The following is a 26,069-nucleotide window of genomic DNA, read 5'->3' as shown; positions in this document are numbered from 1 at the left end:
TTTAAACCTGAGAAGGCCAGAATTTGGCCCACAATTGGAGCCTGAAGAATATGGACAGACATGTCTAACTAGAAATACAAAGAAAAGTCTCACATGATTTTTAAGAAGTTAATATTAGGAAAATCACAGACATGTAGTGTTGTTATCTTAAGGAAATAGCTTAGAAAAGGAGGGCTAGGTGGGAGCAGGAAGATCTACATATGTCTCTGGGCTGGTAAAATATGACGTGGTGGTGTAGACAAAGGGAGGAGACACATGCTTCTCTGACACCACTTTTCACGTTAGGAAAAATTCTGTCAGCAAAATTGACTGCACCATGTGCAATCCTTGAACACCAGATTTTTATAGATGAACTTGGCCAATGGCACATAGAAAATAGTGAAAAACTGTTGTTGAATATTGAGATGATAACCCCATGCAGATGTGCGTAAGGATTAAGATGTTGGCATCTATGTTTTTGAGAGATATTAGGTAATGGCTTTCATATAATGTCATTGCCTGATACTGGTATCAACATCAAACCAGCTTCATAGGATGAGTGGAGAAATATTCCCTCCTCTGAATTTTCTGAAAGAGTTTCTATAGAATTGGTGTGATCTGGTCTTTTAATGTTTGGTAGAATTCACCAATTCACCCAGTGAAACCATCTGTGTCTAGAGTTTTTTGTATGGAAAACTTCCAGCTACCAATTTATTAAAAACAAACAGAAAAACTATAAGGTCTTTCAGCTGATCTGTTTCTTCCTACATAAGCTTTGGTAATTTGTGTCTTTCAAAAATGTATGCATTTCATCAGAGTTGTGTTATCTATTGTTAATTGTTTTTTCACTACTGAAACAAGATTCTTCTTCATATTCTAACTGATGGCCCTGAATTATGAAGCTTTTTACTCTGGCTATTGGGAACAGATACTGTTCCCAGTTCTGTGTGAACTTTATACACTTTTCCTGTTATACTTTTGGGTGGTTCTTTCCCAGGTCATGGGTAGTTTCCTCACATGTGTGTATTTATCATTATTCAACTGGGTACATGAGGAAATTCTCTGCAGATCTCAGAAGAAGTTCTGTATAGCTTTTTCCTCTCCAGTTCTCTGCCTGCAGACTTCACCTACCTTAGCTTCACTGGACAACCAGCTTGATGTCTGTAGACTGGGCACTCATTGGGCTCTGGCATCTTTCCCTTCCTATACCGCAGCCTGGAAACTTTTTCCAGACAATAAGCTAGAGCAATTATAGGATTCACCTCATTTGTTTTCTGTCTCTGCTGCCTGATGTCTAAAATCTTAATCGCCATTGTTTCATGTTTTATGTATTCAATTTTTTTTCAAGAAGGATTGTAAATCTGTTCCCTTTTACTCGATTTTGAGCAGATATAGAAGTCCAGTCCCTGAGTATTGAATATATATATATATTGCTACTACACTCAAAGAATTTTATTATATATTATACATGCCCAGGCCCATGAGTTTAATTTCTCCTTGTTCAGGCATGAAAACCATACCCCAGTTAAAAGAGCTGAAAGTGCTGAAAATTAAAAGAAAGTGAAATTATAGTCATAAATAATCTAACATATATATATTTCTTCAGAGCTTCCTTTAAAATATCTACCAATAGAAATGAGGTGCCCCAGGTAGGCTGGGGAACATTTTTTTCCTCAAAAGTTTTCCAGTAAAGGATTTAACTTCTATGGATCTGTATCAATTTATTGTTCAAAAAATGGCTGATTTACAAGCAGGCCTGATCCTTGTCTCTTTTATTTCTTCTCAGTGCCAGATGAAAGCAAAGTCCACTCACTGGCTGGTCACAAATCGGGTAAGAAACTCCTCATAGCTGACTGTAGATTCTCCTTCCTGGAAATTGCTGGCTGTGTTTGAGTAGCAGTTGGAACTTATTTCCATCCTCCAGTCACTGAAAGGCTTGCTAATTAATACATGAGATGTCTGACTTCCACTAAGATGAATTATTGCTTGGCTGTGTGTGTAGTGGCATAATGTATGCTGACTCTAACTGTTTGAGAGGAAAGAATAAAGGTTTCCAAAAACTAATAATTATAAAACCAAAAAATCTTAAACCTGATAGCCAGCTGAACACTTAAAATAACAACAACAACAAAAAATTATAAGGAAAATCCAAGAAAGGTTGAAACTCTTTCCTGTGATGACTCTCACATTACAAGGAGCTCCACAGTAAGAAAAGTGTGATGATTTCTGTCTCCTCAAAAAGGAATAATGTTTTTGCTTGTCATCAAAGGGGATCACACCCCTGATGGCGATCTTATCTTTCTTTTGACTGAGCAATGAGCTCCTTAGAGGTTCTCCAGGAAGTCCACAAGGATCTCCAAGGGTCTGCTGGATCTTTCTCTGTTATGTATGAGATACCTTCATGTCGAAAGTCCAAACTTTCCCTTCATTGCCAAGTGGCCTGATTCTGTCTCTTTGCCCTTCATCATTGCTTGTTCACGTTAGTTGAAAACACTTAAAGCTACTAAGCTAGCAAATACTATAGTGATCCTTTCTCTAGAGGTGCAATATCTGGGAGAAAGTATCCATTTTACTCTCAAGCTTGCCACTCCAAGTAACAGAAGAGTTACAGTTTGTTGACATCCCCCCCCCACCCCTCCCCTGTTCCTGAAACAAAGAAGTCTTTCCTGTCACAGAATGTCTTCTGCCTTTATGTGCTAATTATGTTTCCAGCAGTAAGTGGCCTTGATGCCTCATTACTTCTATCATGTTCCAGGGCAAGATTATGATTTTTTTTTTCTTTTTCTCTTTCTCCAGATTCTCTTGTGATAACAGCAGGGAAGGGCTGGTTCACAACTCTTAGATTGTTTTCTTTTCTCCTCCTCCTAATAAAGAGCCTAAGAGGTTAGATCACTGTGAAAAGAAAGATTTTTTGTGGAAATGATAAACTGTATCATGCTGCTTTTCCCCATCATCCTTGTCCATTAAATTCTCTACCACTGGAAATATTTTTAGGAGCCTGAAAAGGAAGTTCTCATGACCAAGGAACCCCAAGGATAGCCTGTATTATTCTCATCTTAAATGCATCTTAAGTGGCACTGCTGTAGTAAGCTTTGTTACACATATTAACCCTTGAAGATTAAAGCCTTTTTATGTACTGGGGTAGGCTTCAAGGTAAAAAAAAAAAAAAAAAAAGAAATGGAAGCAATTTTTAAGACTGTTTATCAGTTTGGTTTTTGAAAATGAGCAAATAAATTTTGTGGCTTCTTTCCCCCCCCAGAAAATCAAATCTTATTCTGATCTTACTTAATTTCCAAACAAATTACTGTTAGCTAGTAACTAAAACTTACTGTACTCTTTTTCAATTAGTGCTACAGTATTTTAGTAAATTGAATATGTCTTTATGAAGTATGATATAAAATATATTAGTAAACAATTACCCTAAATTCAAAACTTGATATATCTTCCAAATTAAAAAAGAAATAACAAAAATGGCATAATTTAAAATCTGTCAGGTAGGTTAATTGTAAGCTACACATGGCAGCTTTACTTCAGCTGGTGGATACAAATAGTACCAACAGCCTTTATACCATGTGAACCATGATGCTTAAATATATTAGGTGTTTTACAGATTTCTGGTTACTAATGAACTGCTAGTACAATATTCACTATTTTACATTTCTTTCTTTTTTTACATTTTTAAAAATTTATTATTTTTGAGAGACAGAGAGAGAGCACAGGTGGGGAAGGGGCAGAGAGAGAAGGAGACAGAATCCGAAGCAGGCTCCAGCCTCTGAGCTGTCAACACAGAGCCCAACGCGAGGCTTGAACTCATAAACTGTGAGATCATGACCTGAGCTGAAGTCTGACGCTCAACTGACTTGGCCACCCGGGACCCCTACCTTTCTGAATACTCATATGCCCTCTCAAAATGTCACTGAGCTTTTCATTGGCTGTGAGAGCAATGCAAATGCTGAGAACAACCAGAAAACTGCTACCTCTGAAGCAGAAGGGGCGTAGGAGAAAACGCAACAGTGAGGCAGCCACCTAATACTCACTCTAGAGTTACGTTAAGTGAGAGAGTTAATATCTCTAAGCATTAAAATAGGCTCTAAAATATTAGACCGTTCTGAGAAATTTCAAAGCCACGTTAAAGAAAAATCTGCAACTGAGGTTACAAATTTGTAGACTCCCAAGAATATAACCTCCCCCATCTTTTACATTTATTTCTTTTTGGAAATGGGTCTTGAATTACAATGATCCTCAAAAACTCATCCCTCCTGTAAAATGCCACTCCCCTGTGTGTGCCACATTTCTGCAAAGCAGTTTGTGAGGAGGCTTTGGTGGCAGCTGTGGCAGTGATAGTGAAAGACTAAGGGTCCTCTTGATTCTGGTAATGTCTTTCAGTTATAAAATCACTTTAAAAATGTACCTGGTGTGTAACTGAAGTCACATTCTGCTACAGTCTGTGACCACTAAGCAAGTTGCTAGTTGGATTATAATGTCTAATGTTCTGTGGTCATACTTGTCTCACCAGTGTTTAAAGAGATCATTTGCTGTTTCCCCTTTCCCTTCCCCAAATCTTTTTCTCCAGAATATTTAAGTAAAAAGGTGGTATCTCTTTTGATAAAAAGGAAAAGTATCTCCCTCTGTCTCTTTTTAATTATAGAAATGTGGGCAGCTTTCATACTACCCAAGACCATCAGGAAGTTAAATTAAATTGTATGTGCTGCCCTAAATCTATCATCCATCCTCTTAAATGGGATGATATTCAACATTTTAATAAATTCATCGGAGTTAAAATTTCTTCTGAGTCAGCTACTTAGTGTATAGAGAGCCATTTCGTGCCAAGTCCCATCTGTTGGTCTGCCTTGGGTACATCCCAAATTTGTGACAATATTTTTGGCATCCTTTCCTGGGCTTAAGCTTTAAATGGTTGATTCTTCAGAACTCAGATCAAATCAAAGGCTCAGGTAAGATAAATCTTTCTAATGTTTTTGGCCCAAAATGTAGTGTGCCCTCACCCTTTCTAGAATCAGTTCAGTATTCTTGAGATTTTCCTACATCTGACCTCAGGGGATTCCCCTGAGCACATTGTATTTCATACCTTAGTGAGGAGGGGAGCAGGATGGTTCTTTTGGTGATCTTACATTGTCTTCCTCCATGGATAAGTGGTATCAATGTCTGTGGAATGGTGAGAGATTAATCCCCAGAGAGATAAAGAACAAAATGCCTTTTAATTGGTTCCTTTAAGAAAAATCACAAGTTTCAGAGAGTCTTAAAAGTCAAAAGGTGTCTTTCCCCATTCCGCTTATCTTGTTCATTGAATTCTGATAAAATCCAAATTTTAGTAAATGCAGGGGGGGTTAAAAAACTTCAGCAAAAGGTATATTTAAAGCAATGAAACCATTTGTTGATGATTTAAATATTCTAAGGGAACATTAGAATCCGAAGAAAATGACAACAAGTTTAGCTGGCTTCTTTGTAAATTATGCTTTAATTTTGACTATACACGGACCCATAAACTATGTCTGAGAAGGAATCCTTTCCTTCCCCGCCCCCTGCATACTGAGCTGACACCTAAACTGATAGTTTAATGCTCCTCAACATCAGGCAGAAAGGACTTATAAATTTTACTTTTTTTTTTTTTTTACTAATTTTTTTTTTTGTTGTTTTGATTTACTGCTTGGAACTGTTTTAATATGTATTGACTGTCTGCAGAGATCTTTGCTGACCCAGCTCTTTAAGATGATGCAGTACTGAAGAAAGCCGATGAGTTCTTCTTTATGAGCTCTGACATATTAATTAGCAAAATGGACTAAAAAGCTTTCCTATTTCTATTTTAATTTCTTACATTCTCAAACACCTGTCTATATAGCTGTAAAACAGGCAAGTCTGTAAAAGTAATGGTTGGCACTAAGTCCAGACCTTTTCTGAGATAAGTTTATCAATTAATGAGCAAATATTCACTAACAGTCTAAGGGGCTATCTCTGTATAGGTGCCTTGCAGCCAGTACGTATTTGATATCTTACATTTTACTATAAGGAGGCTGAAGCTCAGGGCCTTTAAATGTTTGTTCTCTCGGCTGGTAACCAGCATGCATTAGGTTCTGAACTGAAAGGGTAAAGTCTATGCTTTGGCCAGTTCATTTTCCACCAGCAAGTGCCTAACACTTCAGTCCCAGGAACTGAGAAGAATACAGTTCTAGTTGGAAGACATGACACACACACATCAAGATATCCCATGAGTTCTGGCTTACCTTTTGTAAACTCTAGGTGAACAAGGAACATCATCATTTTTCTAGCAGACTGTTGTAACTCAATGAGTATGGGAGAGACATCTGATCTGATCATTCTTGCCTTTGTTTCCCTACTTGTATGTATGCATGTGTGTACATACAAAGTATTTGAGGTTATAATTTATATTTATATGAAAGTATATGCCAAGTGAAGAGATGTATTACGAAAATATGCATATGATGTGCGTGTATTGTGTATAAATTATAAAGCACATGTGCATATTCTTATGGCAAAGGCCGAAAGTTTAATATGCAAGTCACTAACTTGGCAGACCTTATATTCAGCTCTAAATGCATTGTGTGTAAACTTTATATTTAGAATGTTCAAGTGGCCAAAGAAATCTCTAGATCTTTCCAAAGGAGTCGAGCTTTTAAAAGCATTAGGTGATGAGATAGTCACTTTAATATAAGAGCAATGTGTTATTAAGTGACATTTCATATGTTTTGTTGAGTCTTAGTATTTCATACTTTTATAGAATGTCTAAATTAAGGTATGCATTTAAAATTTGAAACACCAACTGTGGTCAGTTTTTGTGAGCCTTAATTGGATACTGCTTTTTGTAACCTTTTATCGTTGTTGTTGATTAAGGACGTAAATCTTGGTGATCGTGGCTAGTGGACTTAAACTCTGTTTCTTTCCTCATTAGTTGGTTAAGGTAATACTATATGCCTATATTTTTGGACAAAAATCTTTACTAGGTAGTTTCTAAGCTTTTGTTATTTGTTATGTTGCATAAATATAACTTTCAACACAAGAAATATATGCATTCTCACATCCTCCAGCTTGGTTTACATTTCCATGGGATTCAGGATGTTATTAAAAGAATAGCAATATATATAGGATTCTTCCTATACAAACTTTACTATGAAGCAACTCTGGTATTTCCTATGCTGTAAAAGGTTACTGAATAGTCTGGTCTCTAAAATTCAATGAATCAAATTGAATTAGAAACAAATCTATTAGACTTCTTAGAAATACGATTAGAGTCTTTGCTACTCAGATATGGTGCAGGTGTGTGCATCTCTGAATTTCATGAGTAGATAGAGTCTACATATTTTTACAAATCAAATTTCAAAATTAATTATTTCAGTTCTACTCATATTTATTAAATGCCCATTCTGTGACAGGTGTTATATCAAGTACTGGAGATAGAAAATGACATAAGACATGGTCTCTGTCTTAGAAAAATTTTTTTATGAAATGATAGGGGGAAAAGATATACAAATGCCTAATTAAATATTGGTTTGGTACCTTTATGGTATAGAGTACAGTGCAGAAAGCTCATAGAGGAGATATTGCTTGATTCTGCTTGGGATTGGGAATGACGGTCATGTTTCAGTAAGGAAATGCTTCCATAGCAGGATCTGAAAGATAAATAGAAGTTTGAGAAATAAAAAAGGTCAGGAAGCTAACACATTTCAAACATATGGAAGGTTATGACAATTTGAAACATCATGGTATGTTCATGAAACTATAAGGAAATCAGTGTGGCACAGATGCAAAGTGGAGAATAACAGATATAAGGTTGAGCCAGTAAGCAGAGGTTAGATCATGCAGAATTCCTTCCAAATGGAAAAATGTGAGTTCCATCCTATAGGCTCAGAGAATCCAAACCGATTAAAGAAGGGATTGACCAGTGTTTTTTTTTGTTTTGTTTTTTTTTTACAAATAGTTGTCAAGTTGGTTTCCATATAACACCCAGTGCTCATCCCCACAAGTGCCCTCCTCCATGCCCATCTCCCCCCTCCCCCCCACACCCATCAGTCCTCAGTTTGTTCTCAGTATTCAAGAGTCTTTCATGGTTTGCCTCTCTCCCTCTCCCCCACTATTTCCCCCCTTCTTCTTCCCCTTGGTCCTCCATTAAGTTCCTCCTAATCCTCCTATACGTGCAAACATATGGTATTTGTCCTTCTCTGCCTGACCTATTTTGCTCAGCATAACACCCTCAAGGTCCATCCATATTAACATCTTTTTAGAATATTTTCTATATTCCGATCAAGTCCTCAGTTTGTTCTCAGCATTCAAGAGTCTCTCACGGTTTGCCTCTCTCCCTCTCCCCCACATTTCCCCCCTTCTTCTCCCCCTTGGTCCTCCATTAAGTTCCTCCTAATCCTCCTATATGTGCAAACATATCGTATTTGTCCTTCTCTGCCTGACTTATTTCGCTCAGCATAACACCCTCAAGGTCCATCCATGTTGCTACACTTGACCAGTTTTATATTCTAGCACTATTACTATGTTGGCTTTGGTGACTTGAAAAACAAAAAGAGAAACAAATATCAAGGAGAATAATTAAGAGACCATTGCAGTAGTCCAGATAAGAGATCATGTGGGCATAAATTCAAATGAATCATAATGGAAATGTAAAGAAAATTAAAACATATTTAGGAAATAGAGCTTCGAGTTTGTTGGGGTTTTTTAATATAAATTAAACTCACTGGGTGAATGTGGAAGAAGATCCCATTTGAATCTTAGCATATCATTCAGCTGTTGCTATAATTATACTGCATAACAAAATCAACAGCAAACATGCCTTGATCACATGTCTTCATGTGGGCTGGAATTTGCTGATCTCAGAAGTGTTTGGCTGGGCTTAGCTGCAACCCACAGTGTAAGTCTGGGTTTTATGCATACCTCTTATTCTCCTTGGAACAGTGGTTTCCTGATATTTTTGATAACATAGCGATAAGATGGAAATAGGGTAGAGAGAGGAAACCCATGTGCCAGAGCTATGGAGTATTAAGTCACATGACCATGAAGGTAGTAGAGTAGAATGAGAGGCAGGAGTAGAGGGAAGTATGGCAAGCTAACGTGATCTGGGAAGGAGTAGGGATTTTATATGCGAGTAAGTGACCATTTTACTTGAAAGCAGAAATGAGAAGTAAAGAGGTCATTGACCCGACCCTGCCATCCCTGACCTGCATGATATGGGTGAGAATTAGAACTGCGGGGGAAGCAGATTTCTTAGTGGAGAAGTAATTTCAACTAAGGCAGGATAATTTTTAGAGAAGAGGTTGAAAGTGAACAGCACTTTGTCAACCACAGAAGAATAGTGGGGATGCAAGAAGACAAATAGAGGAGTCTGGGAGGGAAAAGTGGGACCGTGTCTCATGGGAATATGGCCAGAGTGGTATAAGGTGGCAGCCCAGAGGGCAACAGTTAACCAGGGGTTTCACCTCTTGGGAAATGACTGAGGATGACAGGTGTGATGGGCCTGGTTTGTTTTGATAGCTCTGGGGTTGTCAAGAGGATTAATCTTGACTCTTGGGTGAATAGAGAAAAGGCTTTGGCCAGTTTAGACTCAGTGGTGGCCTGGATAAATTCTATCCTGTAAACAGATCATTTCTTGAAGAACAAGAGGATGAACATTTCCAGGAGGAAATGGTCCCAAGGTTACAGAAGTTTTGAGAAGATGCCCAAGTTGCACGAAATTTGGAAATTGAGATGGCCATTAGTTATCATTTCAGCAGAATGAGTTTTGGCAGATAAGAGAGCAGGAATAAAGTGGCAGGCCTTGAGGAGGAACGGGAGGTGGAAACAACCACAGGTGATCTTTCCAGAAGTTTAATATTAAGACAAAGAACAGAGATGTATCTAGAGAAGTTATGTTGTTTTGATTGCTCTACTCTGTGTTATCAGTGAGAAACACTGAACCATGTTTGTAGACTGAGAGGAAAGAGATGTTGTGAGAGAATGAAGAAAGAAGAAAGAAGAAATTAAGATTGTAGTTTTATAGCACTTGGTCTTGAAGAGGATGAGTCAAGATTATAGGCAAAGTTATGTATGTAGCATAGATAAATTTGTAGGTAATGGGGATGAGAAATTAAGGTTATTAATGGTCTCGGGTGCCTGGGTGCTTCAGTCAGTTAACAGCCTGACTCTTGGTTTCGGCTCAGGTTCTGATCTCACAGTTGTGAGATGGAGCCCTATGTCAGGCTACATGCTGAGTGTGGAGTCTGCTTGGAATTCTGTCTCTCCCTCTCCCTCTGCCTCTCTCTCTCTCTCTCCCCCCCCCCCTCAAATAAATAAAAGTTGTTAATGGTCTTACCTTCTTGATGGTGTCCAAATCTACATAGTGGCATTACAGGATTGGTCACAGCAGACCAAGAATATGAGAAACACTTTAGATAGTAGGTAACCTATGTTGAAATATGTTTAAGTCATTGAAACAAAATGGGATGGGCAACTATGAAGACGTATATTTACACCTACATGTGCACGGGCACACTACATTCAAGGGGTGGGTTGTGGATGAGCTATAGTTTTTCCCTGAATTTGAATGCAATTTGTCTCTTGCAGTTAGATTTTCAACTTGCTATTTGTGGTGAAATGATAGAGTGTTAAGACTAAGTGGAGCAGTATATATTTGTAGTACAACCAAGTATTTTTAGAGGTAGATGAAGGCCTAGAGAGGGTAAGTCACCCACACCAAAGACCCAGCTGGTCAATGACAAAACTGAGGCTCACATCTTACATTTCAGCCATCTCTTGCTTTGTGAATCCAGATATCATCGCTACCAGTTTTGCCTGGTTTAATAACCCAAACTATCATTAAAATCTTCAAAATTTTCCCAAATTCTGCGTGGGTAACAGAGTAATTTGGCACAAGACTAGTCATTTTTCCTTTAAGCTTCTGACATTAAAACCCACCAGAATTGAATAAGCTTCTATATACAGAATTTCATATTTCATTCCAAATATATACAGACTGTAACAAAACCTGTGCTTATTTATAGTTCTTTATAGTATTTTTACTATTTATATTATATATTTACTATATATGATATATATCATGTGTATTTATATTTACTATATATATTATATTTATTTTGCTATATATATAGACGCACAGGACAAGTTATTTTATTTTGAGCTACAACGCACATTTGTTGATGTGGTATATTTTGGTATGTTTTCTCTATGCCCTTATATATTAATATTTACATTACAAAATTCTCAGTAACAGAATTCTTTGTTATCCTGTCTCCCTTGTTATTCAGAATATGACAGTCTGTCTTTGGAGATAAAATTTAGTAGGCTTAAGTGTGTGTTGATTTAGAAAATTTACAGTTTCAAAAATGTTTTGAGTTGTTTGAACAAGTGAAAAGTAATTTTATAAAGAGGAGAGCATATTTCTATATATGTCAAATTCTTCAAATGTGGCTGAACTCTCAAACTTCACCATCCATGGGGAATATGTGTCTTGTACATTTAGAAACAGTGGTTTGGAACTGACAATTTTAATAGTGTTTCTAAATGCTAGAATGAACATCTGCGGTGAAAAATGTTATTAGCTGATTACATGATGGTTGATAAATACAAAGTGAATGTTTGACATCACAACTATACTATGGGCTGAGCTATCTGTACCCGACATTGGATTAGCTCTGCAACCAGAGAGGAACAGTAGTAAGAGCCACAGAAAACAACAGAGCACATAAAAAGTACACAAAAATGCCATCAGTAGTTAGACTATTACTGTATGAATTTGGATGAACCATGGGCAAAAGCAAATCACAGTCTCAAAAACAGAGTAACAATAAATTTTAACCTACAATATGAGCATTGGTTCTGTCTTCTTTCCTTTATAGTTAGTTTTAGGATGTCTTCAGCAAATTTTTTTGCAATGAAACTATTTCAATAAAATCCCTGGACTATGGGGGCACCTGGATGGCTCAGTCAGTTGAGCGTCCGACTTCGGCTCAGGTCACGATCTCATTGTTCGTGGGTTCCAGCCCTGCATCAGGCTCTGTGCTGACAGCTCAGAGCCTGGAGCCTGCTTCAGATTCTGTGTCCCCCTCTCTCTCTGCCCCGTCTCTGTTCATGCTCTGTCTCTTTCTGTCTCAAAAATAAATAAAACATTAAAAAAATCTTTTTTAAATCACTGGACTGTGCTTACTAGCTTTAAATAATAGCAGCCCCCATCAAGAACAGAGTTGGAAAGAGCTAGAGGGCTTTTCACTTCCTACATAATTATTTTAGGAAAGTTTACATTGAGACCTAGAATTTAAGATCACTCTTCTAAGGAAAGATTTTGTGTGCAAAATTTTTGCGGAGAAAAAGACCAAGACCCTCTGACCCCGATGACCCAGAGTGGGTATAAGCTACCTGCTAGACCTTTTATTTTCAACTTCTGTGAAAACTATAGTCTGCCAGTACTAACTGAATGGTTATGTGGTCATTCCAGCAATGGTTTTAATTCCTAAGTTTTCTCACTAAAAATCAGCGAAAAGGGTGTATTGCAAGGAGAGGTTTAAGACCCAACCTGGGAAATTTGAAGATGAGCTCCTGCATGATAGACCACCCAATCTATGTTGAATAATATAAACTGCCAAAGCCTAAATTCTGTCTTTAATATCTGATAAATGGTCAACTACTGGTGAGAATCATTTAGTGTGTATTGGTGTTGATAATGTCGGTATGACTTTATATTAGATTAATTGTGTGTATATATTTGTGTATACACACTTGAGGTTTATGAATGAATATTGTTTTATGCAGGCAAGGAAGGAGAGCATTAAAAACAGGTATTGCAAGAAGAGTATTTCCTACTTATGAAGCACTCGTTAATTCCTGTAGTTAGCCTCTGTGGCAGCAACAAATGGCAGCATCTTTAACAAGTCATCCTGTGCCCTCCATCACCTTCGCATGGCCTGCCTTCCAGGCTTATCTCTTGCCACTTGACCCCATCAGCCTCGTTGCACATGTTCCGGGCTCACAGAGCTACTCCTTTTGGTCATCAGACCATTCTTGCTCTTTGACACGTCAGGGCCTCGGCTGAACTCTCTCCTGAGACACCTTCCCCACCACCCTCAGGCCAGGGTCTCTTCTGGGAGAGAAGCTGAACTTCTTATGTAACCACAGGTGTCTTTAGACTCTGCTTTTGTATTATTTAACTTCTCTCAGTCTTTCTTGGTTTAACTCACACTTCTGTTCCATAGCCGGTCAGCCCCCAAGATCTCTCTCAGACTATGTTCAATCTCCTTTGATCAGTGGTTGTGGCTCCTTTATATCATTAATAATCCCAAGGCTCACCTTTTCTTACACAGGCAGAACCTGATTATCTACCACATAAAAGAGAGTAACCAAGGATAACTCATTTATTAAACCAGTATTTACCGTACACCTGCCATGTTCCGACACTGTGCCAGGGACTGCAGATACAAAGTCGTGCAGAATACAGATTTTACCACCAAGGTGCTTGCAGCTTAGTAGCAGCAAACAATGACAATGGAACGTACTTAAGTGTTCATGCAAATATGTACAAAAAGTAACAGTGGTTACCTTTACCAAGAGGAAGAGGACTGAGTTTGAGGGACAAGGGAGACTTCCGTTTTATCTACAGTATCTCGGTTTTTACATTGAGTCTAAGTTTATGTGCAAATTGGATAATGAATAATTTATGGATTTAAAAAAAATACATTTTTTAACACTGTAAGACTGCACAAGCTGAATCTACTAACAGAACTGTTGTACAAAAGGGAGGATTTAGCTTGGGGACTGTCACACAGTATGTACAGAAGAACCACAGGAGAAGGATGCTTTTGGGAAGGAAAGGAGACGCTAGGTCCCCAAATCATGCTGGGAGCCTCCTTGAGGCCTGGAAGGATTTCAGGGCAGAGGGAATGGAGAGGAGCTTAACCATGAGATGCCTCATTTACAGGTGGCTGGAAAAAGTGCCAATGAAAAACAAACCTAAGAGAATTTTAAACCGCGGTCAGTCTTTGGTATCCTAGAAGGTAGGAACTGAAGTCCTCGTAATTTATTCAGTGAGGGACCCACACAATGCCATGTACAAAAAATAAAAATCTTTTTTAAAGACTCGTAATGTCCGACTGTGTCCAATGAAAGGAGAATTATAACAGGAGGACTAATTGAATATGTAAAGATGACAGAGAAAACTAGAAGCAACCTAGATTACTTCTCTTTGCTAAAGTAAACAAATGCAAATTGATTCCCACTCTATTGATAATTAAAAACCACACACCCACACAAAACAACCTAAAATTCCACTCCCTCACACAACAAAGCTGTTCAAAATTACCTTTTGAACAGAAACCCTTTTATTAAGAAGTCAGTTAAAAAAAATAAATAACAACCAAAAAAGGGTGTATACCTTCTTAAACCAGGCAAGCCACAACTAGGAAAAAAAAAAGGGGGGGAGGGAGGGAATAAAAAGCAGGTAGCTTTGTAAAATAGCATGAAACATCATGATACACCATCAGGGAGTTATTTAGAAATATTGGTGTCAAATTGGCTGTGGAGGCTTTTTACTTGCCATACAGACAGACCTCAGAGAAAACACTGCCCTTGGTTGCTGTAGTGATCTAGCGGTCCATGAACTCTTGTAATGAGTTATATGGGCAAGTACTTTTCATTTTTAGAAGTATGTACCTATATGAGTATATGTCAGTAAGACAGTTTTTCCATTTATGGTAGTGCTACATGTTTTTAAAAATACAATTTTTACATAAAGACTATGGGATTTTAAAGACTGTTGGTAAGGAAATGTAAAATGAGACGTGAACATGGCAAAATATTATGGAATGGCAACACAAATTGCTGAAGTTTGGGAAACACTGATCTATTCCACGTTTCCATCAGCATGCTTTTTTGCAAAGGTCAAAAAATTCTTAGTTTGAGAAAAATGATACTCACAGTCTGGGTCCCACTTCCTCTCCACATGCAAATGCCTTCAGTTCTCATTGAACACTGGCTTCTTCAGCAAAAGAAATGTTCACACCTTCAATTATTTCTTAGCATGATAACTTTTTAAAAATTTATTTATTTAAGTTCAGTTAGTTAACATACAGTATAGTATTGGTTTCAGTAGTAGAGCCCAGTGATGTGCCATATGTTACTGGGTGTTACATGTAAGTTAAAAATTTATTTATTTAAGTTCAGTTAGTTAACATACAGTATAGTATTGGTTTCAGTAGTAGAGCCCAGTGGTGTGCCATATGTTACTGGGTGTTATATGTAAGTATATATACTTACATACATACAAGTATATATATATATATATATATATATATATATATATATATACTTACATACATACATATGTACTTACATATATATATATATATATATACACACTTACATATAACACCCAGTAACATATGACACACCACTGGGCTCTACTACTTACATACTATATATACTTACATACTATATAGACCCAGTGCTCCTCCCAACAAGTACCCTCCTTAATGCCCATCACCTAGTTAGCCCATCCCCCCACTGACTTCCCCTCCAGCAACCTTCAGTTTGTTCTCTGTATTTAAGAGTCTCGTGGTTTGGCATGATAAGTCTTAATCAAGTTAAACTTGAATTATATTTTCAAATAGTCCTCCAACAATCCATCTTACCTGAGAAGGAAATATACAGTGGCCCCCTTCCACATGAGCCTGGAAAAGCCTTACCAAATGCAGAGTTAGCCTTGACTTTACTCTTTTCTTTACCTGTGACATTAACCAAGCAGGAAGTCAGGATGGCCCTAGGGGAATACCTCCCAAAGCGCTCCTTCCCACCCTTGCCCAAGCCACCATCACCTCATGCCTTCAGGAGCCTCCTCACCCACTCATCCTCTTCTGCTGTACCTTTCAATTCTCACAGGAGCCAAGGGATCTTTGAAAAACATGAATCAAATCATGTCCCTCAAATGCTTAAAACTCTCCAGTGGCTTTTCCTCATTCCTAGAAAATAATCCAGATCTCCCCCATGATCCCCAAAACCCATCTTCATTTGCCTCCCTACCTCTCTGACCCCATCCCCGCTGCTTCCTCCTCCTTTCGAGACACTTGGCATGGGGCTGCCTGCTTTCTGTCTCTGGAGCAGGGTAACCCATTCTCTTTGTGGGCCCTTTGCACATGTGTTCCCTCTGCTCAGAATGATCTCCTTCCACTTCATATGGCTGTCATGTTGTTTCCTCAAAGATACCTTCTCTGACCACCCCATCTAAAATAGAAAATAAGTCAGTAGAATTCTATTGCTTACTCTGTTTATTTCCTAATAGCATTTATTACATGCTGTAGCATTTGTGTGTGTGTGTGTGTATGTGTGTGTGCACGCGCGCGCATGGTCATGCATATGTATCCATCTCCCCTTCCTCTAGAATATTAAGTTCTTCAAGGGCAGAGACCTTGAACCCCAGTCCAAGAGCAATGTCTGGCACAGAGCAAATGTCCTTCATGTTTGCTAAGTCTTTCTCTTGATATGTCTTTTGCTTATTTTTATGTTCAAACTTCCCATGCTCTGTATGGGCATGTATTGTCCTAACATATAGCTGGATTTGTTATTATGTTGAGCTGGGTGGTCTGAATTGTGACTGGGAGTTTAGCACATTTACATTTATTGAGATCACTGGCATATTTAGAGTAGTTTTATCTCTTATTTTTATATTTAAGCCCCCTCTTAATGTCTCCTTTTTTTCTTAAGTATCCTCTGAGGATGAAATCCTATTTTTTTCAGTCCCCATTTTTTTCCTTATATTAATTTGCAATCATATAGCACGTTTTTATCATGCATACTTAACAGAATATAAAACCAGTCCACACTAAATTCTTGTCCCAAAAATACAAGGAACTTAGAGCAATTTATCACTCCTTACCCTCTCCCAATGTGTAATTGATTTTCCATTTTCTTTCTTAATTTTTGATCCCATAGGTTATATATTAATTTAAATGGTTCATGTATTTAGGGGTGCCTGAGTGCCTCAGTGGATTAAGTGTCTGATTCTTGGTTTCAGCTCAGATCATGGTCTCACAGCTTCGTGGGTTCAAGTCCTGCATTGGGCTTTGTGCTGGCAGTACAGAGCCTGCTTGGGATTCTCTCTATTCCTCTCTCTATGCCTCTCCCCAGCTTGTGCTGTCTCTGTCTGTCTGTCTCTCTCTATCTCTATCTCTCTCTCTCTTTCTCTCTCTCTCAAAACTTAAAAAATAAATGTTCTATGTATTTAATATTTGTTTAAACTTACCCATATATTTACTAGTTTCTTTTTTATTGTTTTGCCTTGTATTTCAAACCTTCCTTCTAGGGTCTTTTTTCTTTTCTGAAGTATGCCCTTTAAGATATTCCTTTCATGGAGAGAGGCAAACCATGAGAGACTCTTGAATGCTGACAAAAACTGAGGACTGATGGATGTGGGGGGGAGGGGGGGATGGGCATGGAGGAGGGCACTTTGGGGATGAGCACTGAGTGTTATGTAGAAACTAATTTGACAATAAACTATTTGTAAAAAAAAAAAAAAAAAAAAAAAAAAAAGATATTCCTTTCATGATGGTCTATTGATTACACTTTGCTGTTTTCAGAAAATGTCTTGTCCTTGACAAGCAGTCATGTTAAATGTACAGTATTAGCCTGGCAGCACACTGGAGATGCTGTTCTGCTGGCTTCTGTGAAAAGTCAGCCATCTGTCTACTTGACATCTCTTTACTGGTCATCAGTCTTTTCTCTCTGGATACTTGTTAATTCTCTTTGTCTTTGATGTTCACTTTCACTGCAGTCTAGGTCTTGCTGTCGATTTCTTTATATTATCATTCTTGGTAGATGGTGTGTCTCCGATGGCTGCATATTAATGTTTTCCATCACTTCTGGGAAACTTTCTGTTAATATGCCTCTTTCCCATTCTGTCTTCTCCTTATGGAATTCATACTAGCTGGACCCTAGACCTTACTCTTCAACCATGTCCCTTAAACACTACCTCACATTTTCTATCTCCTTGATTGTATGTTTAGTTGTAGGGAGTTTTTAAAGACCTATCTTCTAATCCCATCTTGGTGTCTAAATCTCTTTCATGTTTCTTCTGACTCTCATTCATGCTGACTTTTTTTCATGAATTTGGTAATTTATGTTTGGGATGTCATATTTCTTTAGATTGGATGTGTGAGGATCTTGAGGAGTCTGATTTGTATGTACTTTTCTCCAGAGAAGATTTAGATTCACTTCTTTTGGGGTACGAGCAAAACACTACTAGCCTAGGACCACTTTCATATAATTTCTTGGGTGAAATTTTAATTAATTGGGAGAAAATAAATTTGTTTCCATATCTGTAAAAGGATAGCCCTATGGTTATAAATTCTTTTTTTTTCTTAAATACTTTATTGTTAAGTTGGTTTCCATATGACACCCACTGCTCGTCCCCACAAGTGTCCTCCTCCATGCGCATCACCCCCTTTCCCCTCTTCCCCACCCCATCAACCCTCAGTTTGTTCTCAGCATTCTAGAGTCTCTCATCGTTTGCCTCCCTCCCTCTTCCCAACTATTTTTCCCCTTCATCTCCCCCATGGCCCTCCGTTAAGTTCCTCCTAATCCACCCATACATGCAAACATATGGTACCTGTCCTTCTCTACCTGACTTATTTCACTCAGCATAACACACTGAAGTTCCATCTGTGTTGCTACACATGGCCAGATTCCATTCTTTCTCATTGCCATGTAGTTTTCCATTGTATAGATGAACCACATCTTATTGATCTATTCATCCATTGATGGAAACTTAGGCTCTTTCCATGTTTTGGCTATTGTTGAGAGTGCTGCTATGAACACTGAGGTACATGTGCCCCTATGCATCAGCATTTCTATATCCCTTGGGTAAATTCCTAGTCCTATGACCCCTATTGCTGGGTCATACAAGAGTTCTATTGTTAATTTTTTGAGGAACCTCCACACTTTTCCAGAGGGGCTGCACCAGTTTACATTCCCACCAACAGTGTAGGAGGGTGCCCGTTTCTCCACATCCTCACCAGCATCTAGAGTCTCCTGATTTGTTCTTTTTAGCCACTCTGACTGGTGTGAGGTGGTATCTCAGTGTGGTTTTGATTTGTATTTCCCTGATGATGAGGGATGCTGAGCATCATTTCATGGGTCTGTTGGCCATCTGGATGTCCTCTTTGGAGAAGTGTCTGTTCATGTCTTTTGCCCATTTATTCACTGGATTATTTGTTTATGAGTGTGGAGTTTGGTGAGTTCCTTATAGATTTTGGATACTAGCCCTTTATCTGATATGTCATTTGCAACTATCTTTACCCATTCCATCAGTTGCCTATTAGTTTTATGGATTGTTTTCTTTGCCGTGCAGAAGCTTTTTATCTTGATGAGCTCCCAATAGTTCATTTTTGCTCTTGATTCCCTTGCCTTTGGGGATGTATCAAGTAAGAAATTGCTGCGCTTGAGGTCAAGGAGGTTGTTTCCTGCTTTCTCCTCTAGGGTTTTGATGGTTTCCTGTCTCACGTTCAGGTCCTTTATCCATTTTGAGTTTTTTTTTGTGTATGGTGTGTGAAAATGATCTAGTTTCATTCTTCTGCATGGTGCTGTCCAGTTCTCCCAGCACCATCTGTTAAAGAGGCTGTCTTTTTTCCATTGGATACTCTTTCCTGCTTTGTCAAAGATTAGTTGGCTGTATACTTTTGGGTCCAATTCTGAGTTCTCTATTCTATTCCATTCGTCTTTGTGTCTGTTTTGTGCCAATACCATTTTGTCTTGATGATGACAGCTTTGTAGTAGAGGCTAAACTCCAGGATTGTGATGCCTCCCATTTTGGATTTCTTCTTAAATATTACTTTGGCTATTCGGAGTCTTATGTTGTTCCATACAGATTTTAGGATAGTTTGTTCTAGTTTTGAGAAGAATGCTGGTGCAATTTTGATTGGGATTGCATTGAGTGTGTACATTGCTTTGGGTAGTAATGACATTTTAACAATATTTATTCTTCCTATCCATGAGCATGGAATGTTTTTCCATTTCTTTGTGTCTTCTTCAATTCCCTTCATAAATTTTGTATAGTTTGCATCATATAGATCTCTTGTATCTTTGGTTAGGTTTATTCCTAGGTATTTTATGGTTTTTTTATGCAATTGTGAATGGGATCAGTTTCTTGATTTCTCTTTCTGTTGCTTCATTATTGGTATATAAAAATGCAACCAATTTCTGTACATTAATTTTGTACCTTGCAACTTGGCTGAATTCTTGGATTAGTTCTCGTAGGCTTCTGGTGGAGTCTTTCGGGTTTTCTATGTAGAGTATCATGTCGTCTGCGAAAAGTGGAAGTTTGACTTCTTCATAAATTCTTAAAGAGAATGGTGATATTTTTAATTGTTTTTTTCATATTTAAACTAGAGTAAAGGCAGATTTTCTTGGATTTCCTTTCCTGAGGATGGTATATTCAGGATATGAGGTTATTCAGCACACTCTATTACCAAAGTTGTAGATCCTTTTGAGGGTCACTGCTTTAACTCTCCTACATTTGACTCTTTCTCCCAGATCCTCCAAGATAGTCACCTTCATACCATCTCCCTGTGCTTCAGATTCCTAGTATCAGCATTTGCTTGAAGGGCAGTCTTAACCTGCAAGTTTGGTTACATAGCATCACTCACTCTTGGTTTTTTATTCATTACTTTTTGTTTGTTAAGTGACTTTGCTTAAGTAATTCCATTAATTTCCTATGAACTAAGCAATGCATCTAGATGCACTTAAGTTACCTAAGATCTAGTTTTATCTTTATTATCAGAATTTGGGGAATTGATACATTACTGGAAGCAGAAGCCTAGAGTCCAATAATTGTTTGCTGAATGAATGAATGAATGAATGAATGAATGAATGAATGGTTATTTTTTGTAAATGGCTGAAATCAAATAGACAATTGAGTCCAATGCAGATTGGAACACACATTAAGCCAGATATGGTTTTATCTCAATGGATCTGGATTACTTTTTAAAAAAATTTTTTTAGAGTGTATTTATTTTGAGACAGAGAGAGACAGAGCATGAGCAGGGGAGGGGCAGAGAGAGAGAGGGAGAGAGAGAGAGAGAGACAGAATCTGAAATAGGCTCCAGGCTCTGAGCTGCCAGCACAGAACCCAATACGGGCTCAAACCCACGAACCGCGAGATCATGACCTGATCCGAAGTCAGATGCTTAACCAACTGAGCCACCCAGGTGCCTCTGTGTTACTTTTTGACAAAACAAACAAACTTCAAGTATTTGTTAGAAATAAATATATGGAAAGGCACCTAACATGGGAATACAGTGGGGGTGATGTCCACAATATGCTGAGAAAAATTGAAATGGAAAACTCCCTTCAATAAGAGCCACATAAAAGAGTTCTGGTTATATTTGTAGTTACAAGCTATGGTTTATTACTCTGTCTAGAGATTCTTATAATGATTCATTGTTCTAGGAAGAAATAAAATAGGGTTCCCAAAGAAGCTTTTATCAGATTATAATGTACCCTGCCATAAAGTAGGGAAGAAGGGGCTTATCTGGCTATTTGTCATCACTGCCTACATAGACCATGGATTAGATACTAATTAGAATTCTTGCTGAACCCCTGGAATGCCCTTCAGATGGAATTCCTTGTCATGACCACACCCAGAGAGTAGTATATGAGAAGGCTGTTTGATAGGTCCTTTAGGTACTAAAACAAATCAAAACCAGCCCTGTTCATTCTAATAAAGGCTGCCCTCCCATATGTTCTCCTTTTTGTACCAAATGCTCTCTGCTTTTTCTTCTTTCTGAGCACCAGAAATTTTGATACTTTCACAGAATTTTTATGTAACCTATCCGTATGCAAGACTCATGTTGCCATCGAGTAGATGATGAGATTGGCCAAGGGAATGATATGAGAATTTGGATGAAGTCAGCTCACAGTGCCACTATTGAAGAGCTGTCTTTGCTATCAGACCCTACAAGGATCAAGGAAACTCCATTTGTTCTCTGAAATGAAAGTACTGGGTTGGTCAGCTTTAGAAAAACAGATGATGCATTCATTGCCTGTAGTGGCTGACTTTCATTTATTTTTCTTATTCTTTCTCTGTGCCTTTTCATACTTTGTTTCTATGAATTAGAGTTCCTGGGCATGGCATGCAGGGCTGGCATTGCACACGATACCCTTGGCTCCTAAGAGGTCATGAATTTGGATCATTTCCCAGATTATACATCTGCCCCTCTAGCTCACATTTCAGAGCATATGGCTGTGGGGGAAAGGGGCAGATTAGAAATCATCCCTTTAATGCTTCCAGCGTGTAAGAAAGAGGAAGCTCCTTTTCATCTGGTCATAATGTTGGTACCTGAATATTACAAGGGTAAAAACTGTTTAGCTTTTTTGCCCACTATTATGGGCAAAACTGTTTTCTTGTGAGTTGTTTTCAGTTAAGTTAAAATGCAATGAATGCATCAGTCATGGAAGGTATACTAAGTAGTATGTAGCAAGAGCACACAACATGAAAAATGAACTCCTGTTGCATTTGAAATGACTATAGCACCACCTGTTAGGAGGGACAATTTGTAATGGTCCATTTATTGTTTTACATTCTACTGATTTCTCAAACACTGACAAATAATTTTCCTTAAAATTTTGACTTCTATAGGCAGATACTTATTGGAGTAATTAATTCATTTCAAAGACTGTCATCCATTAGGGCTTCTTTTGAAGTTGTAAAAATGTAAGATTCTGGAAACTAAATATAGAATGCTACCAAAAGGCAACGTAAGACTAAGCTGAGGCCTGGGGTTATATTCTAGCTGCTGAGAGGTAATGCTTTCTGGATCTGGAGAAATATCAAGAGTAATAGAAACAAATGAAGGAAAAGAGGTGGATATTAGAGGAGACGATGTATCATTCTTTCTTCTAAAGTAATCTATCACTTGTGTTCTAAATCCATCTCAAATTATTCATTCTTTCTTCTTCAATCTACTAATGGTTCTTTTTCTTCCATCTTCATATTCTTCATCATCATTGGCTTTTTCCTTTAATCCAAGAAGGCATAATCAAGGTGAAAAAGAAATGATGGGGTGGAAACAGTGAGTCATTATGGAAGTAGGAAATAATGAAGGAAAGTAGATCTAAGCAAAAGCAGTGGATAGTAGTAACTGCAGACAGGAACTATGTCCTAGAGGCTATTTTCTTCCTTGCTAAGGAGTTTCACTTTATCAGTTAAAGAGCCAATAGTGTGGCCTTCCTAAAATAACTATCAGACCATGACCTTTTCTTTGTTTGAATACTTTAGCATGAAATAACTAGATAACCACATGCAAAATGGAAGGAAGGAAGAAGGAAGGAAGGAAGGAAGGAAGGAAGGAAGGAAGGAAGGAAAGATCTCTGTCTATACGTTACACTATATAAGAAATTCAGAATGGTTCGTAGAACTAAATATAAGAGCTAAAACTATAAAACTTCTAGAAAAAAATAAGGGACGTTTTAGTGATAGAGGGTTGAAGAAACTTCTTTTAAGATACAAATATCATAAAATATAAAAGAAAAAAATAAACAAGTTGGACTTCATCAAAAGGTGAAATATTTTCTGTTCAAAAGATGCTCTTAAATGTTGAAAAATGAAAATGCAAGCCACAACCAGGAAAATATTTGAAAGTCATATATCCAACAAAGGATCTGTATACAGACCTGTATATTAATTTCTGAACCCCAGGAACACAATGTTTAAGCATAAGCTAAGGATCAGTTAGACTACTAAGTTTTTTTAGATAAGCAGCAATGAGAGACTGAGGAAGATTGTTAGAATAGGAAAGAATTGACAAAAAGAATTCTAAAGACAATTAGAGATATGGAATTTCTTGTATTTGGGGACTAGAGATGGGTACCCCAAATTTTCCTGGTGAAAAGTCAAATTATGAGTAAGAGGCATATGAAAATATGAGTCTGGAACTCAAGAGAGAGGTCAAGGTTAGCGATGTAGATTTAGAAGTCATCTGCATAGAGGTGATAGTTGAATCTTGGATTTGTTCACAGATTGCACAGATTAAATTAAGTAATAATTCTTTAAAAGATTTAAGAATGATTAATTCATTTGGTTAACTAAAAGCCTAAGATGAAGGCAAAGGCAGTTACCAAAGTTAATGATCAATCTCATTTTTGCTATTATCATGTTCAGTGGCTTGAAATAATGAGGATTTTTCTCTGAAAATTAGCAGCTGTGTGAAATGCAAAACTCCAAGCAGTTACAAGTTTAATACCAAGTTAAATCAATTTATATGTTTATATTCACAAGGGATCTTAAACACATAAATGAAATCTTTGTTCAAGTTTTTAAGTATAATGAACTGGAAGTACCTAGAAGTCATTATACAATGGAATTTATACTGATTTTGCCAATATTGTTCTGTGTTTTCTTTGGAAATGCAATTATCTACTTATCATATTATATAGTTGTCTGTTTTTTGATCAACTGATAACAATCAGCTTCTACAAGTATTTCCACTTAGTAAAAATAAATTGGAATGAATAATGATATGTTCTTCCTAACATAGTGATTGAAATATACTGCTTTTTCTTTTTTTCCAGTTTTCATCTTCACTGATAAATGGGCAGATTTTCTTATTATTTAGAAATATTTTTTGACAAACATGCATAGAAGGTACGGGTTTGCAAAAAGTTACTTTATTATATCTATTATAAAATAGTAACTTGTATTAAACATATATAGAATCATGTATTTTAGTTTGTAGGTTCTTTGTGCTTGTGTTTGCTGGTATTAATGGTGAAGTTTTCACAAAAATTGCTCTAAGCTTTCCTGTCCTCAGAACGATCAGGAAAAAAGTCTATCAACCTGGAAACTGGTTAGAGACAGCATCACTGGCTCACTCCATGATAAATTAATTTTTGTTTTTTTAGTCTTAGACAAAAGACTTCCAAGCATGAGTAAGTATAGCATGCATATTTACATGTGGCCTTTGGGAAAGACTGGGGAAGTATGCAGAATAGATGCAGTCTCAAAAGTGAGAATCTGATAACCAGTCTCTGAATATTAGTACCAATCTGGAATATTTACTTTTGAAATTAATGTGAAGTGTTCTGCAGCCTTTTCTTTGTTGAGTTTTGATGTGTTAATGTAAATATGACTTTATTTATCTGTCTACCAGTGGGATAATTTCTGATATGTGCAGATTGGGATGAATTCTCAGATGCTTTCCGATATGCCATTTTCAATACTGCCACTGACACATTGAGATTTCACTGAAGAGATATTCAATGCAATGGAGTTATGTGGATGTCACTTTTCATCATTTTATTCTCAAAAAGGAGAAAAACTCTTCGAGGGAAACCTTGGTAACAAGAGAGATATTTTTATTTTTTAAAATTAGTATTCAGTATTCTTTTTAACACTGGATATTGATTAATTATACTAGGTACAAGTCACATGCTAGTATAGAAAATTAAGAGATATTCAAGTCTTTGAATTTTCCAGAAGTGAATTCTATCAGATATGTATTTATTAATGTAAACAGGCTATCAGCTAAAGCTCACAAGTTCTCCATTCACACATATTTTTATCGTTTGGGACTTTGCCAGTGACATAAAACATAAATCTTGAGAGAAGTCTTTTTGATTTTTATTACAAGTAACTTGTACATCCTATAAGCCATCAATCAGAAGACTCATTAGAAACATTATACCAAAAAAATTAAAAAAATTTTTTTTTTAGTGATTTGTGCAATTTATTTATTTTTTTTTTCTCTTTTCTGTCTCTTATAAATTTCTTTTTATTTTTTTTTATTTTTTATTTTTTTTTTTTTTACAAATAGTTTATTGTCAAATTAGTTTCTACATAACACTCAGTGCTCATCCCCAAAGAGCCCTCCTCCATGCCCATCCCCCCCTCCCCCCCACATCCATCAGTCCTCAGTTTTTGTCAGCATTCAAGAGTCTCTCATGGTTTGCCTCTCTCCCTTTCCCCCACCATTTCCGCCCTTCTTCTCCCCCTTGTTCCTCCGTCAAGTTCCTCCTAATCCTCCTATACGTGCAAACATATGGTATTTGTCCTTCTCTGCCTGACTTATTTCGCTCAGCATAACACC

The 26,069-nt window shown here is 37.4% G+C and overlaps 1 protein-coding gene across 1 annotated transcript in view; it reads left to right on the top strand.

Annotated features, from left to right (window-relative positions):
- LOC120225452 (partitioning defective 3 homolog B-like) overlaps window positions 1-26,069 on the top strand; it is a 314,844-nt gene that overhangs the window by 252,499 nt on the left and 36,276 nt on the right. Inside the window, exon 15 of the mRNA XM_039223648.1 lies at window positions 1,766-1,810. Within this exon, the coding sequence (XP_039079579.1) occupies window positions 1,766-1,810 (45 nt within the window). The remainder of the gene's footprint in view (window positions 1-1,765; window positions 1,811-26,069) is intronic.

The sequence above is a fragment of the Hyaena hyaena genome, unplaced genomic scaffold (assembly GCF_003009895.1).
Source record: "Hyaena hyaena isolate Hyena2069 unplaced genomic scaffold, ASM300989v1 scaffold_1415, whole genome shotgun sequence".
Taxonomy (NCBI): domain Eukaryota; kingdom Metazoa; phylum Chordata; class Mammalia; order Carnivora; family Hyaenidae; genus Hyaena; species Hyaena hyaena.
This window is presented reverse-complemented; position numbering and strand designations above follow the sequence as displayed.